The 15,580-nt window shown below is 45.5% G+C and overlaps 2 protein-coding genes across 2 annotated transcripts in view; one reads left to right on the forward strand and one right to left on the reverse strand.

The window, feature by feature from the left end:
- Positions 1 to 5,415: 5,415 nt before the first annotated feature.
- The window catches only part of LOC144483947 (uncharacterized), a 49,020-nt gene continuing 38,855 nt past the window's right edge, over positions 5,416 to 15,580 (reverse strand). The window contains exons 4-5 of the mRNA XM_078202506.1: positions 6,040 to 6,757; positions 5,416 to 5,619 (exon numbers count right to left, since the gene is read on the reverse strand). Coding sequence (XP_078058632.1) covers positions 5,541 to 5,619; positions 6,040 to 6,757 — 797 coding nt within the window. The 3' untranslated portion in view covers positions 5,416 to 5,540. The remainder of the gene's footprint in view (positions 5,620 to 6,039; positions 6,758 to 15,580) is intronic.
- On the forward strand, positions 8,770 to 13,666 carry LOC144483978 (uncharacterized). Its single transcript, XM_078202554.1, has 3 exons — positions 8,770 to 8,871; positions 10,820 to 11,557; positions 13,653 to 13,666. Exons 2-3 carry the CDS (start codon positions 11,179 to 11,181, stop codon positions 13,664 to 13,666), a joined length of 393 nt encoding a protein of 130 aa, XP_078058680.1. The 5' UTR covers positions 8,770 to 8,871; positions 10,820 to 11,178.

The raw sequence follows: 15,580 nt of genomic DNA on the forward strand, positions 1-15,580 counted from the left end.
CAAATTAAAAGATACAGCACTCTCGATCAAACATTTTCTGGACAGTTAATTGTGCATCTGAAGAGATATATGTACATTTACTGAATTAAAATGTTTGGGTGTCTGACTCCAGGACCTTGTATCGATAGATCAACATGACTCACTAATTCAGGAGAATTGGGAGGGTGAATATTAGACACATCAGAGTGAGAATGGAGGGACAGTGTGTGGGACGGAGATTTACAGCTTTTGGGATTTTAAAAAATGTATTAGTGTCACAAGTAGGCTAACATTAACACTGCAATGAAGTTACTGCGAAAATCCCCAAGTCGCCACACTGTTTGGGTACACCAAGGGAGAATTTAGCATGGCCAATCCACCTAACCCGTGGATTGTGGGAGGAAACTGGAGCACCTGAAGGAAACCCATGCAGTCACGGGGAGAATGTGCAGACTCCACACATCACATCAACATCTGACAGAGTCACTCAATTCACCGGGACCTGAATATCATCAGCCTTTGAATGTAGGAGAAATGTTTGTCTATTTTGTCTGCAACAGAAAATTTTAAACTGGAAAAGCACCTGGACGCACAGAGATCCGAGTGAGAATGTTTCAGCTTTAACTAGTTACACAGTTTTTCAAAACATTACCCTTTGGAGTCGGGAAAGACGGTCTCCGTGGTCTGTGTTTGTGGACACCTCAGTTGGTTCTTGAACGTGGAGAGTCACAAGGACACCTGCACCATGGAGAAACCTTGGGAATGTGGGAAGGGATTCGTTACCCCATCAAGACTGGAAAGTCACCGACGCGTTCACACTGGGGAAAGGCCATTTACTTGCCCTGATTGTGGGAAGGGAGTCACTCAGTTATCCCACCTGTGGACACACCAGTGAATTCACACTGGGGAGAGGCCTTTTATCTGCACTGAATATGGGAAGGGATTCACTCAGTCATCTAACCTGCTCGGACACCAGCGAGTTCACACTGGGGAGAGGCCTTTTATCTGCACTGAATGTGGGAAGGGATTCACTCAGTCATCTAACCTGCTCGGACACCAGCGAGTTCACACTGGGGAGAGGCCTTTTATCTGCACTGAATGTGGGAAGGGATTCACTCAGTCATCTAACCTGCTCGGACACCAGCGAGTTCACACTGGAGAGAGGCCATTCACCTGCACTGAGTGTGAAAAGGGATTCAGAGATTCATCCACTCTGCAGAAACACCAGAGAGTTCACACTGGGGAAAGACCATTCACTTGCTTTGATTCTGGGAAGCAATTCCAAGATTCCTCCACCCAGGTGAGACACCATCAATTTTATACGGGGAGAGGCCGCTCACCTGCTCTGACTGTGGGAAGGGATTCACTCAGTTATCCACCCTGCAGACACACCAGCGAGTTCACAATTGCTTACATGAGGTGGATTCTTCTGTTAATCACATCCAGGACTGAACCATGTTCATTCTGACAGTTGGTGACGTGGGAGGGTCGGAGGGTTTCTTTGAGCCTGGGAGAGCACATTTCCACTGAATGATCCACAAAAACTGATGAAGGACATTTATTTACTCCAGGAGAGTAAATAGTGTTTTCCCCCGACTACATGCAGTTCTACAATAAACGCAGAAAGAACTGGAAAAATGCAGCCGGTCTGGCAGCATCTGTGGAGAAGAATTTTGTAGAACAGAAGCAAAAGGCGAGGTAATGGTTGTTGTAAAGAAGTGAGTGTTCAGGACAGAATAATGAACATCTCTGTCTGAAACAAAAAAACCATGAAAACAAGTTCAGGGTGTGAAGTTGTTGAACTCAATGTTGAGTCCAGAAGGCTGTAAAGTGCCTCATCGGAAGATGAGGGGCTGTTTGTCCAGCTTGTGTTGGGCTTTTATTTTTTTGACAAAGCGAGTTGTTCTGAACTGCCTGAAAGCAGATTCAATAGAATCTTTCCAAAGGGCAAAGACTTGAAAGGGAAGAATTTGCAGGACTGTGGGGACAGATCAGTGTGGTAGGATGAATCAGACAGTCCTTTCAAAGAGATAGCAGGGGCACGATGGGCTGAATGGACTCCTGCATCCTGTCAATCTCAGCCTCCTGCTTTTCTGCAGGTTAAAAGGGACAGAATTCAGTGCAGCCTCTTCCCTGTATCTGTATTTAAAGAGACAGGTTTCTCTTTAGCTCTGAGTGACTGATATAACAATTGGTTGGAGGCCCATTTCCCACTCAGTCCTCCGGCACCTTCCTGTCTCTCTATTAGTGCGATGCCCATGGCAGTTTCCCAACTGGGGCACAGGCCCCATTATTCTCAGCTAAATTCAGCCCTCAGCTCCGTCACCTGGCTGTCATTAACACAAGCAATAGAGAGACAGAAAGGTGTCCCAGGCTCAAATGGGAAATCGAAACGTGTGGCTTTTAATGAACTGTTAACATCATTTCTCTCGTAAGCGAACAAAGAACAAAGAAAATTACAGCACAGGAACAGACCCTTCGGCCCTCCAAGCCTGCACCGACCATGCTGCCCGACTTAACTAAAACCCCCGACCCTTCCAGGGACCATATCCCTCTATTCCCATCCTATTCATGTACTTGTCAAGACGCTCCTTAAAAGTCACGACCGTATCCACTTCCACTACCTCCCCCGCCAACAAGTTCCAGGCACCCACTACTCTCTGTAAAAAAATCTGCCTTGTACATCTCCTTTAAACCTTGCACCTCGCACCATAAACCTATGCCCCCGAGTAAGTGACTCTTCCACCCTGGGAAAAAGCTTCTGACTATCCACTCTGTCCATGCCCTTCATAATCTTGTAGACTTCTATCAGGTCTCCCCTCAACCTCCGTCACTCCAGTGAGAACAAACCAAATTTCTCCAACCCCTCCTCAGAGCTAATGCGCTCCATACCAGACAACATCCTGGTAAATCCTTTCTGTACCCTCTCCAAAGCCTCCACATCCTTCTGGTAGTGTGGCGACCAGAATTGAACACTATATTCCAAGTGCGGCCGAACTAAGGTTCTATAAAGCTGCAACATGACTTGCCAATTTTTACACTCAATGCCCTGGCCGATGAAGGCAAGCATGCCGTATGCCTTCTTGACTACCTTCTCCACCTGCATTGCCACTTTCAGTGACCTGTGTACCTGTACACCCAGATCCCTTTGCCTATCAATACTCTGCAGGGTTCTGCCATTTACTGTATATTTCCTCTCTGTATTAGACCTTCCAAAATGCAATACCTCACATTTGTCCGGAATAATAAAGGATAACATTCCATTTGTCAGAACTTTGATTTATTTGAACTAAGATTTATGGGGGTTCTCTTGTTTACAATAACCTCCCTAATCGTAAATCACACCAGGTTCCAGTGTCTTGACCATGTCACAAGAAAGAACACTTTAAATGGTGAATTCAGAAAGTTTATTAATCATTAAAAATGTAACAAGTCAGAAAGATAAAAAACAGAGTGTCGATTAACAATTAATAGAGAAAGTTTAACTTAAACAATTGAACAGACTTCTCTCCATCCCTCTCAGACCAGGACATGAAGTGACCGCTCCAAAAACATTGATAACTTGTAAAACCAACAGCTCTCCACACCTCTCTGTAAACATATCTCCCTCCACCTCTCTCTACCAAATTACCTTCTCAAGATCACTTTTTTATACTTTAAAAATGTTAAAAAGCCCATCTTAGCCAATTCCCATAAATCTTCAATTATGAACGAAAATAGACACGAGTTTTCAGGCGATTTAAAAAGAAATGAACTGTCTGCTGAAAGGGTTAACTTTTCTACAGAACCTAAAGGGGTGGGGAGTGAGCAGAAAAAACTTGGCACACAATTACATCACTTTACACAAGTTTAAAACAAAACAAATGATTTTAAACTTCATCTATTAATTTTTTTGTTATATTCCTCAATCTATTTACTTTAATTTGATCAGTTTTTGTTAGGGATGGGTAACTTCTGTTCTTTATAAACTGGTTCACTCATTTTGTTTATTCTACATAGGCTTGGAGAATCAGAACCCAGACTTTATCATCCTTATCCTTTTTCTCCCTTTGTCACCACTCCCTCTGTTTTGTGGGAGGGTCGTGGGGATTCCAATCAGAACTAATCATTTTATCATAAAAGTAAAATACTGCGGATGCTGGAATCTGAAACAACAACAGAAAATGCTGGAAAATCTCAGCAGGTCTGGCAGCATCTGTGGGGACAGAATAGAGCCACTCGACAGTGCAGAAGGAGGCCATTCGGCCCATCAAGTCTGCACCAACCACAATCCCACCGACCCTATCCCCAGCATTTACCCTGGCTAGTCCCCCTGACACTAAGGGGCAATTTATCATGGCCAATCCACCTAACCCGCACTTCTTTGTACTGTGGGAGGAAACCGGAGCACCCGGAGGAAACCTACACAGACACGGGGAGAATGTGCAAACTCCACACAGACAGTGACCCGAGCTGGGAATCAAACCCGGGTTCCTGGACCTGTGAGGCAGCAGTGCGAACCACTGTGCCACCGTGCCGCCCTAGTTTAATTCCAACTCATTCTGAGTAAATATTCTCACCAGGTCCTCTGTTGGGGCTCTGCTAAGCAGCTTTAATGGTCCATGATTGCAGAAACTGAGCAGTCACAGGAATGTGGTCAAGATAGTCCAGTCCCATAATGGCTCTCATTCAATCAGCAGTCCTTCAATTATAACAGAATATGTGGCTGTATGTAGCTGCCTCGGCCGTGGTCAACCCCAACACTGCCTTCCTGAACTGCTGCAATGCCTGAGGTGTAAGTACAGCCACAGTGCTGTTAGGGAGGGATTTCCAGCTACACATTCCAGACTTTCACTAACTGTTGGTGGATATCAGATTGATATATTCCATTCAACCACTCCCAAGGTGAGTTATTCCAATTCCTTTATTGTCCAGGACAAGATATTTACAATATCTTTAAAACAGAAATTAAACATTCCCATTTGATTTCAGGTGTTAACATATTCTGTTAGTTTGTTCTTTATTGTGGGATGTCAGGCTGGGGTTGTTCCCCTTGGAGCAAAGGAGGTTGAGGGGAGATTTGATAGAGGTGACAAGATTCTGACAGGTTTAGATAAGGTGGACAAAGAAAAGCTGTTCCCATTAGCTGATGGGACAAGGACGAGGGGGGACACAGATTTATGGTTTTGAGTCAGAGATGCAGGGGGGGATGTGAGGAAGAATATTTTGGTGCAGCGAATGGTAATGACCTGAAACTCGCTGCCTACGAGGGTGGAGGAAGTGGAGACAATAAACAATTACAAAGGAATTTGGATGGGCATTTGAGGGGGTTTCAAACAAATATAGTGACTCTTAACTTCCTAACACCCTGTCACTCTGTGATCCTTGTGAAATTTGAAACCAGGTATTCGCAACAAGACTCAAAGAGCATCAGCCCACTGGAGGCAAAGTCGTGAGACCAGCCAGTCCAGCAGAAAGAAACCCTCCGACCCTCCCCATTGACCAACTGTGAGAATGAACAAAATGCAGTCCTGGATGTAATTGAGAGCAGAAACAATAACAGCAGAATCCAACCCCTGGAATCACTCGTGAACTCGTTGGTGTCTCAGCAGCTGGGATGAAACTCTGAATCCCTTCCCACACTGAGAGCAGGTGAATGGTCTCTCCCCAGTGTGAACTCGCTGGTGTATCTGCAGGCTGGATAATCGAGTAAATCCCTTCCAACATTGAGAGCAGGTGAACGGTCTCTCCCCAGTGTGAACTCGCTGGTGTCTCAACAGGCTGGATGACTGAGTGAATCCCTTCCCACACTGAAGGCAGGTGAATGGCCTCTCCCCAGTATGGACTCGCTGGTGTGTCCGCAGCTGGGATAATCGAGTGAATCCCTTCCCACATCGAGAGCAAGTGAACGGTCTCTCCCCAGTGTGAACTCGCTGGTGAGTCAGCAGGCTGGATGACTGAGTGAATCCCTTCCCACATTGAGAGCAGGTGAATGGCCTCTCCCCAGTGTGAACCCGCTGGTGCATCTGCAGCTGGGATGACTGAGTGAATCCATCCCCACATTGAGAGCAGGTGAATGGCCTCTCCCCAGTGTGAACTCGCTGATGTATCTGCAGTTGGGATGACTGAGTGAATCCCTTCCCACAGTGAGAGCAGGTGAATGGCTTCTCCCCAGTGTGAACTCGCTGGTGTCTCCGCAGGTGGGATGAGTGACTGAAACCCTTCCCACAGTGAGAGCAGGTGAATGGTCTCTCCCCAGTGTGAACTCGCTGGTGTGTCAGCAGGTTGAATGACCGAGTGAATCCCTTCCCACACTGAGAGCAGGTGAATGGCTTCTCCCCAGTGTGAACTCGCTGGTGTCTCCGCAGGTGGGATGAGTGAGTGAAACCCTTCCCACAGTGAGAGCAGGTGAATGGCCTCTCTCCAGTGTGAACTCGCTGGTGTATCCACAGGTGGGATGACTGAGTGAATCCCTTCCCACACTGAGAGCAGGTGAATGGCCTCTCCCCAGTGTGAACTCGCTGGTGTCTCTGAAGGTGGGATGACTGAGTGAATCCCTCCCCACATTGAGAGCAGGTGAACGGCCTCTCTCCAGTGTGAACTCGCTGGTGTCTCTGCAGGCTGGATGACCGAGTGAATCCCTTCCCACACTGAGAGCAGGTGAACGGTCTCTCCCCAGTGTGAACTCGCTGGTGTGACTGCAGGCTGAATGACTGAGTGAATCCCTCCCCACACTGAGAGCAGGTGAATGGTCTCTCCCCAGTGTGGTTGTGCCGATGAGCTTCCAGCAGAGATGGGGCTCTGTATCCCTTCCCACAGTCCCCACATTTCCATGTTTTCTCCATGGTGCAGGTGTCCTTGCCTCTCTCTTGGGTGGACAATCAGTTGAAGCCTCGTCCACACACAGAACACGGGTACCGTCTCTCCCTGCTGTGAATGGTGTGATATTTATTCAGGCTGTGTAACTGGTTAAAGCTCTTTAGTCAGTGCACTGGAAGACTCTCACTCGAGTGTGGCAGTGTGTTGGTGCTTTTCCAGTCACACTGATGTTTGAAATCTTTTCAAATCAACAGACCGGACAATCATTTCCCCTTCCAGATTCAAAGGCCGATGATATTCAGCTCCCATGGAATATGACTCTGTCAGATCGAGACGTGACGTTTGAGATTTTTGCCTGTGATTCCTCGTTCGAAGTCCTGTGAAATGAGTTTGCAAAAGTCATCACAGTCAGTATAGGATAGAAATTCAGAGCAGACAATTCTAGTTTCTATGGAACATTCTTTCCTACTTCATTCCAAAAAGTTGTAAATCTCCATCCATATCTGTGGATTCTATTTAAAAATGAAAGTGGATGGGCACTTGAAGGAAATAAACTTTCAGGAGAATGGGGATAGAGAGTGGGAATGGGACTGGAATGTTATACAGAGAGTCAGCATGGACTCGAGTTTCCGAATGGATTCCTTCTGTGCTATAATGGCTTTATGACTGGAAATGTATAACATCGCTACAGCATTATATTACAATGCAAGAAATAATAATAAAAGTATTTTATTACAGAAACATAAATAATATATCTAATCTGGGTACCATATAACAACACTAGACATATCTCTGTCCTATATAAACGTAAATGTCAGCCATCTCCTGGGGAAAGCTGCCCTTTAATTGTGAACATTAGAAAAAAGACCATCCTTTTAGACAGACAAATAAATGTGTCAAGCTGAGGGATCAAAGGATGTTTACCAGGCTGATTCAGGGAATGGCAGGACTGATGTATGAGGAGAGACTGACTCGGTTAGGATGGTTTTCGTTGGAGTTCAGATGAATGAGGGGGGAATCTCAAAGAGACTTATAAAATTCTTACAGATCTAGACAGGATAGATGCAGGGAGGATGTTTCTGATGGTGGAGGAGTCCAGAACCAAGGGTCACAGTCTGAGGATTCAGGGTAGACCATTTAGGACAGAGGTGAGGAGACATTTCTTCACCCAAAGAGTGGTGAGCCTGTGGAATTCATGACCACAGGAAGTAATTGATGCCAAAACATTGAATGTATTCAAAAGCGGCTAGATATAGCACTTGGGGCGAATGGGATCAAAGGTTATGGGGAGAAAGCAGGATTAGACTATTGAGTTGCTTGATCATCCATGATCTTAATGAATGGCAGAGCAGACTCGAAGGGCCAAATGGCTTCCTCCTGCTCCTATCGTCTATGTTTCTCTTAAATTTCTTTAAGAGAGAGAGAGAGACCTGGGCCAACCTTTCCTGAGTCTGCACTCTCCCTGGATTCACTTCCTTTCCCTTCAGTTGTTGCAATTCTCCAATTACCCCCAGAATGAGAAAAGAAAGTGTTTTACTCACAGATGTTGGCCTCTTTTAGGTTGAGACTGAAGGAAGTTTGAGTCTGTCTGAAGCTCAATCTTCATTCACACAAAGCCCGCGCTCTGATTGGCTGGAGGACCACGGTCTTTCCGGTCCTCCAAGTCTTCCCATTGGCCAGAGCTGGTGAGCCGAAGTGAATCAGAAGTGCGCATGTGCGGATTTTGGGGGAATGCGCATGTGCGGGTGTGGGGCGGGGCCCGGGACACAGCTGGCGCTCTGACCATTGTCTGTCCGGGTCTTCCAGCCTTTCCCATTGGACAACAGCTCAGCGCGGCTGGAGGGCAAAGTCCCGCCCACCCCCACGTGGGGCTCCGCCCCTCATTGTCTGTCTGCGTGGGAGTGACCAATGGGAACTCTGGAGGATCGGCAGTACTCGGGTCCTCCAGCCAATCAGAGCTCCCCTATTGTCTGAATGCGGAAGTTGCACAATGAGCTTGTTCAGCTGCTCACTCCTGCCCAGCAAAGCTGCTGCTCTCTCTGAATGAAGATTGAGCTTCAGACAGGCTCAAACTTCCTTCTGTCTTCAACATCTGTGAGTAAAACACTTTCTTTTCTCCCCCTTTCCATTTATTTTCTCATTCTGGGGGAAATTGTTGACTTGCAGCAACTGATCATGAGAAATAGAAGCAGGAGCGGCCACCAGGCCCTTGAAGCCTGTCCCGCCATTCAATCCGATCATAGCTGACTGATGCTGGTTTCAACTCCTTTACTGTGCCATTTCCCCACAGCCCTCTATTCCCCGATCTATCAAATATGTATCCACCTCCACTTTAAATACTTCTAACGATCCAGCCTCCACCACCCTTTGGGGCGGGGAATTCCAGAGCTTCATCATCCTCTGTGAGAAGAAATTTCTGCACACCTCAGTTTTAAATGACTGACCCTTTATTTTGTTTGAGACTCTCCCACTCGTGACAATATGTCACCAGCTACCCTGTCAAGCCCCCTCAGGATCTTATATGTTTCAATAACTCCTTTGTCTTGAAAACCTCAAGGAAACCAGACCTTGACAATTTACTCCCTCTTGATAGGACAACCCTCCTATCCCAGGAATTAGCCTGGTGAATTTCCCTTGGACTATGTCCAATATTACTATATCCTTGTTTAGGTAAGGGGATCAAAACTGTATGCATTATCCCCGGTGAGGCATCACCAACACACTGTACAGTTGCAACAAAACCTCCCTGTTTTTAAACTCCAACCCCTTTGCAATAAAAGCCAAAATGCCATTTTCCTCCTTAACTCGTGTGGGACCTGCCTGCTTGCTTTTTGTGATTCATGCACAAGAATACCAAGATCCCTCTGTACTTCGCTCACCGGCAGCCTCTCTCCATTTAGATAATCTCCCTGTTGATTCCTCCTACTGAAATACATGACCTCACACTTCCCCACTTTAAACTCCATTTGCCAGGTTTAGAAGACAGAGGGGTGACTTTATTGCATCTTCCCCAACTCTCGACTTATCTTTCCCGGCCCTATCCCTGTAGCCCTACATTTTTACCCCACTAATCTACCTAATCTACATCTATTGGGACACAAAGGGGCAATTTAGCACGGCCAATCAATCTAACCCGCACATCTTTGGACTGTGGGAAGAACCTGGAGCACTCAAAAATCCACACAGACATGGCGAGAATGCGCATACTCCACACAGACTGTCACCCAAGGCCGGGATTGAACCTGGGTCCCTGGCACTGTGAAGCAGCAGTGCTAACCACTGTGCTGCCATGGCGCCATATCTAAATAAACTACAGATTTCTCGCGATCTACCCTCCTTCTTATATCCTCAAACAATTCAAGCAAATTTGTCAAACATAATTTATCTTTCTTAGAACCATGTTGACGAGGTTTGATTATATTCAGCTTTCCTCAATGATTAGCTATTTGCTCTTTGATTATTGACTCCAGCATCTTGCCAATAATAGATGTTAAATTAACTGGCCTATAGTTCTCTGCCTTCTGCCTTTCTCCCTTTTTGACCAAGGTAGTCACATTGACCGATTGCCAATCTTCTGATACTCTCCCGGAATCTAGCAAGTTACAAAAAATTTAAACAAAATTCTCCACTATCTCTTCAGCAACCTCCATTAAAAAGCTAGCGTGCAGTTCATTGGGTCCTGGTGACTTGTCCGCCCTTAGTCACTGAAGGGAAAGGAAGTGAGTCCAGTCTATATAATCCATACATTTTTGGTCCAGTCATATATACATATATCTGTCTGGCAGCCTGCATGGAGATTTCCAGCTCTATGTGTCCAGGACAGGAAGCAGTGAGCATGGATCTGCCAATCAGCGCCTTCAGGAGAATTGGGAGGGTGAATATTAGATACAGCAGAGTGAGAATGGAGGGAGAGTGTGTGGGATGGAGATTCACAGCTTTTGGGGAATGAGAGAGAAAAGAATGTTCCTTAGAAACTTGATTTGTCTGTTCGGAATTTCTATCCTGTACTGACACTGATGACTTTTGTAAATTCCTTTTACAGCATATCAGAAGGTGAGAATTTACAGACAGAAATCTCAAACCAAACGTCACATCAACGTCTGACAGAATCACTCAATTCATCGGGACCTCAATATCACTGACCTTTGAATCTAGAAGGGGAAATGTTTCTCTGTTCTGTCAGCTTCTGAAGATTTTAAGCATGTGTGTGACTGGAAAAGCACCAAGACACACACACACACCTGAGTGAGAGTGTTCCAGTGCACTGAGTGTGGAAAGAGCTTTAACCAGTTACACAGCCTGAAAATACATCGCAGCATTCACAGCGGGGAGAGATTGTACCCATGGTCAGTGTGAGATTTAACTGATTGTTTAAACTACAGAGTCACAAGGACCCAAACCATGGGGAAACCGTGGAAATGTGGGGACTGTGGGAAGGGATACATGTGCCCATCTCGGCTGGAGATTCATCGACGCAGTCACACTGGGGAGAGGCCCTTCAGCTGCTGTGTGTGTGGAAAGGGATTCACTCAGTCATCTGAACTGCGGACACACCAACTCGTTCACACTGGGGAGAGGCCATTCACCTGCTGCGTGTGTGGGAAGGGATTCACTCAGTCATCCAGCCTGCAGAAACACCAGCGAGTTCACACTGGGAAGAAGCCATTCACCTGCTGCGTGTGTGGGAAGAAATTCAGTCAGTTATCCAACCAGCAGAGACACCAGCGAGTTCACACTGGGGAGAGACCATTCACCTGCCCTGTGTGTGGGAAGGGATTCCGTCAGTTATCCACCCTGCGGACACACCAGCGAGTTCACACTGGGGAGAGGCCATTCACCTGCACTGTGTGTGGGAAGGGATTCACTCAATTATCCACCCTGCAGTAACACCAGCGAGTTCATACCGGAGAGAGGCCGTTCACCTGCCCTCAGTGTGAGAAAGGATTCACCAACTCTTCCAGCCTGCAGACACACCAGCGAGTTCACACTGGGGAGAGACCATTCACCTGCTCTGTGTGTGAGAAGGGATTCACTAACTCATCCAGCCTGCGGACACACCAGCGAGTTCATACCGGAGAGAGGCCATTCACCTGCCCGAACTGTGAGAAGGGATTCACTAACTCATCCAGCCTGCGGACACACCAGCGAGTTCACACTGGGGAGAGACCATTCACCTGCTCTCAGTGTGGGAAGGGATTCAGAGTTTCGTCCCAGCTGCTGAGACACCAGCAAATTCACGAGTGATTCCAGAGGTTGGATTCTGCTGTTATTGTTTCTGCTCTCAATTACACCCAGGACTGCATTTTGTTCATTCTCACAGTTGGTCAATGGGGAGGGTCGGAGGGTTTCTTTCTGCTGGACTGGTCGGTCTCACGATTTTGCCTCCAGTGGCTGGTGCTCGGTAGTTAAGAGATATTTAGTCAGTATTTCTGTTTGAAAGCCCCCCAAATGCTCATCCAATTTCCTTTGTAATTGTTTATTGTCTCCACTTCCTCCACCCTCGTAGGCAGCGAGTTCCAGGTCATTACCATTCGCTGCATCAAAATATTCTTCCTCACATCGCCCCCCCTCCCCGCCCCTCCACCCCCCATCCCACATATCTGAACCAAAATCTGCACCCCCTTCGTCCTTGTCCCATCAGCTAATGGGAACAGCTTTTCTTTGTCCACCTTATCTAAACCTGTCAGAATCTTGTCCACCTCTATCAAATCTCCCCTCAACCTCCTTTGCTCCAAGGGGAACAACCCCAGCCTGACATTGACAATAAAGAACAAACTAACAGAATGTGTTAATACCTGAAATTAAATAGGAATGTTTAATTTCTGTTTTAAAGATATTGTGATTATACTTTCCTGGACAATAAAGAAATTGCAATAACTCACCTTGGGTGTGGTTGAATGGAATATATCAATCTGATATCCACCAACAGTGAGTGAAAGTCTGGAATGTGTAGCTGGAAATCCCTCCCTAACAGCACTGTGGGTGTACCGACACCTCCGGCATTGTAGCAGTTCAGGAAGGCAGTGTTGGCGCTGATTGTGGCCGAGGCAGCTACATACAGCCACATATTCTGTTATAATTGAAGGACTGCAGATTAAATGTGAGGCATTATGGGACTGGACTATCTTGACCACATTCCTGTGACTGCTCAGTTTCTGCAATCATGAACCATTAAAGCTGCTTAGCAGGGCCCCAACAGAGGACCTGGTGAGAATATTTACTCAGAATGAGTTAGAATTAAACTTATTCCAGGACCGGCTGGTGTTCAGCGGCTGAGATTCCCGAATCTGTAAAAAGGGGGTCTGACCAATCAACACACGATGATAGGTAGTTGGTTCAAAGCGTTCCCAGGCATTATTTGAATTATTTTATCATTTATTTATGACCTGATAGTTGGTGAAGTGACAGTATACTCCAAGTAGCACTGGATTGAAAAGCGGACGTCTGAGAGTAGATTCTAATGGTTATAATCCTACCCAAGCATGGCCCGTGAAAAACCAGAGCTCGAGTGGGGACCGGACAGGTCTCTTACCTGACATTTGGAAACTAACAGTAAGAAACTTATCAATACAATGATAAGAGAATAGAGCCAATGTTTTGAGTCTGGATTACACTTCAGAAGAGCTCTTATGGAGGGTCATCTAGACTCGAAACATTGACTCTATTCTCTCTCCACAGATGCTGTCAAACCTGCTGAGATTTTCCAGCATTTTCTGTTTTTGTTTCAGATTCCAGAATCCGCAGTATTTCACTTTTATGATAAAATGATTAGTTCTGATTGGAATCCCCACGACCCTCCCGCAAAACAGAGGGAGTGGTGGCAAAGGGAGAAAAAGGATAAGGATGATAAAGTCTGTGTTCTGATTCTCATGTAGAACTAACAAAATGAGTGAATCAGTTTATAAAGAACAGAAGTTACCCATCCCTAACAAAAACTGATCAAATTAAAATTATTCGGTTGAGGAAGAAAACAAAAAGAATAATAGGTGAAGTTTAAAATTAAGATTGTTTTGTTGTTAGAGAAGATTTTTAAAATTATGTAAAGTGATGTAATTGTGTGCCAAGTTTTTTCTGCTCACTCCCCACCCCTTTAGGTTCTGTAGAAAAGTTAACCCTTTCGGCAGACAGTTCATTTGTTTTTAAATCGCCCAGAAACTTGTCTATTTTGCTTTATAATTGAGGAATAATGGGAACCAGTTAAATGTGGAAATTTTAAGCATAGCCACCAAGACCATATTCACTTGTGGTGTGACCCCGAGTCAGGAACAGTTTCAGAGTCAGCAACCATTACTGAGAACATGGCAGAGGGTCATGCTGCTGTGGATGTTCACCAGGAAATGGTTCCAGCTTTGCCAGTTGACTCTGCTGTGGGAGTGGAAGAGGAATGTTCATTTACAGATTCTCAAACTACCTCTTCACCTCCCATTCCAGAAACACCATTACAAGATTTGCCAGTGGTATTGTACAGGTCGCAATGAAACCACAAAGCTCCTGACAGACTTCCGTATTGTTAAAGACATTACTTTGTTGTGTTTCTGTCCTAATGGGGGATTGAAATTTAAGGGGAGAAGTGTTACAGAGTGTTCTTCTCAACCTCTCTCCCTTCTGAGCACGTGTGGGCTTTGGGTGGGGTTTCAGTCTGCAAGTCCAGGCTGGTTCCAATGCTCCTGTTTCCTTTTGTTTGCCAATGATTTTTAAACTTTGTTATTTATTTATATGAAGAACATCGTGCTTTTAACAACACGTTTGACTACCTTATCTGTGACTGAAGTTCCCACAATTGTAAAGCAGGAGATTAGTTAAATGGACAGTCTGAATTGAGAGACAATTAAAGAATAAATGATTAATTAATACAGATGTTAGAAAGGCTGGAAATGTAAATTTGAACACAAAAGTTTATAACTTTCAGAATTATAAACATTAAGAACGGTAAAAATGTTGTGGGGGTTATACGATGTTCCCTTCTGAGGACAACAGACTAAAAAAAAACAGACAACAAGACTTGTTAGCGTGGCGCTGTGCCACAGGTTCGCACTGCTGCCTCACAGTGCCAGGGACCTGGGTTCGATTCCTGGCTTGGCTGACTATGCGGAGTCTGCACGTTCTCCCCGTGTCTGCGTGGGTTTCCTCCGGGTGCTCCTGTTTGTTCCCACACTCCAAAAGACGTGTGGGTTAGGTGGATTGGCCATGTTAAATTCTCAATCAGTGTATCCGATCAGACGCCAGAGTGTGGCAACTAAGGGATTTTCACAGTAACTTCATTGCAGTGTTAATGTCAGCCTACTTGTGACACTAATAAATAAACTTTAATACTTTGTTAACCTTGACTGGAGGGAATGAATCAGCTCCTGATCAAGATGTCTCAACATTGAATGACTGATGTTAACCAATTATTGGTCAACACTCAGGCAACCCCACTAAGAGATATCGTTTGAGAGAAAGAATTGTCTTAAAATTCAGACAATGTGTGCAACTCGCTAAAAACCAAACCAGTTTCATTATTGACAAGTCATAGACCAATTGGCTAATTCCCAACAATTGGCTGAGCTGGGCTTTCTACATTTTGAAAGTATAAAAAAGGGGATTCGAGAAACCAATTTGGCAAAAGTTTTTAAAAGTTCAAGGTTTTTTAAAGTTTATTTATTAGTGTCACACATTCACACTGCAATGAAGTTACTCTGAAAATCCCCCAGTCGCCACACTCTGGCGCCTGTTCGGGTAAACTGAGGGAGAATTTAGCATGCTCAATGTATAACCAGCAAGTCCTTCGGTCTGTGGGAGAAAACCCACAGAGGGGGAATGT

Source organism: Mustelus asterias, unplaced genomic scaffold (genome assembly GCF_964213995.1).
Source record: "Mustelus asterias unplaced genomic scaffold, sMusAst1.hap1.1 HAP1_SCAFFOLD_85, whole genome shotgun sequence".
NCBI lineage: Eukaryota > Metazoa > Chordata > Chondrichthyes > Carcharhiniformes > Triakidae > Mustelus > Mustelus asterias.

Excerpts from the sequence above, each read along its gene's own strand:
- LOC144483978 (XM_078202554.1), top strand. The coding sequence starts at position 11,179 with ATGGGGAAACCGTGGAAATGTGGGGACTGTGGGAAGGGATACATGTGC.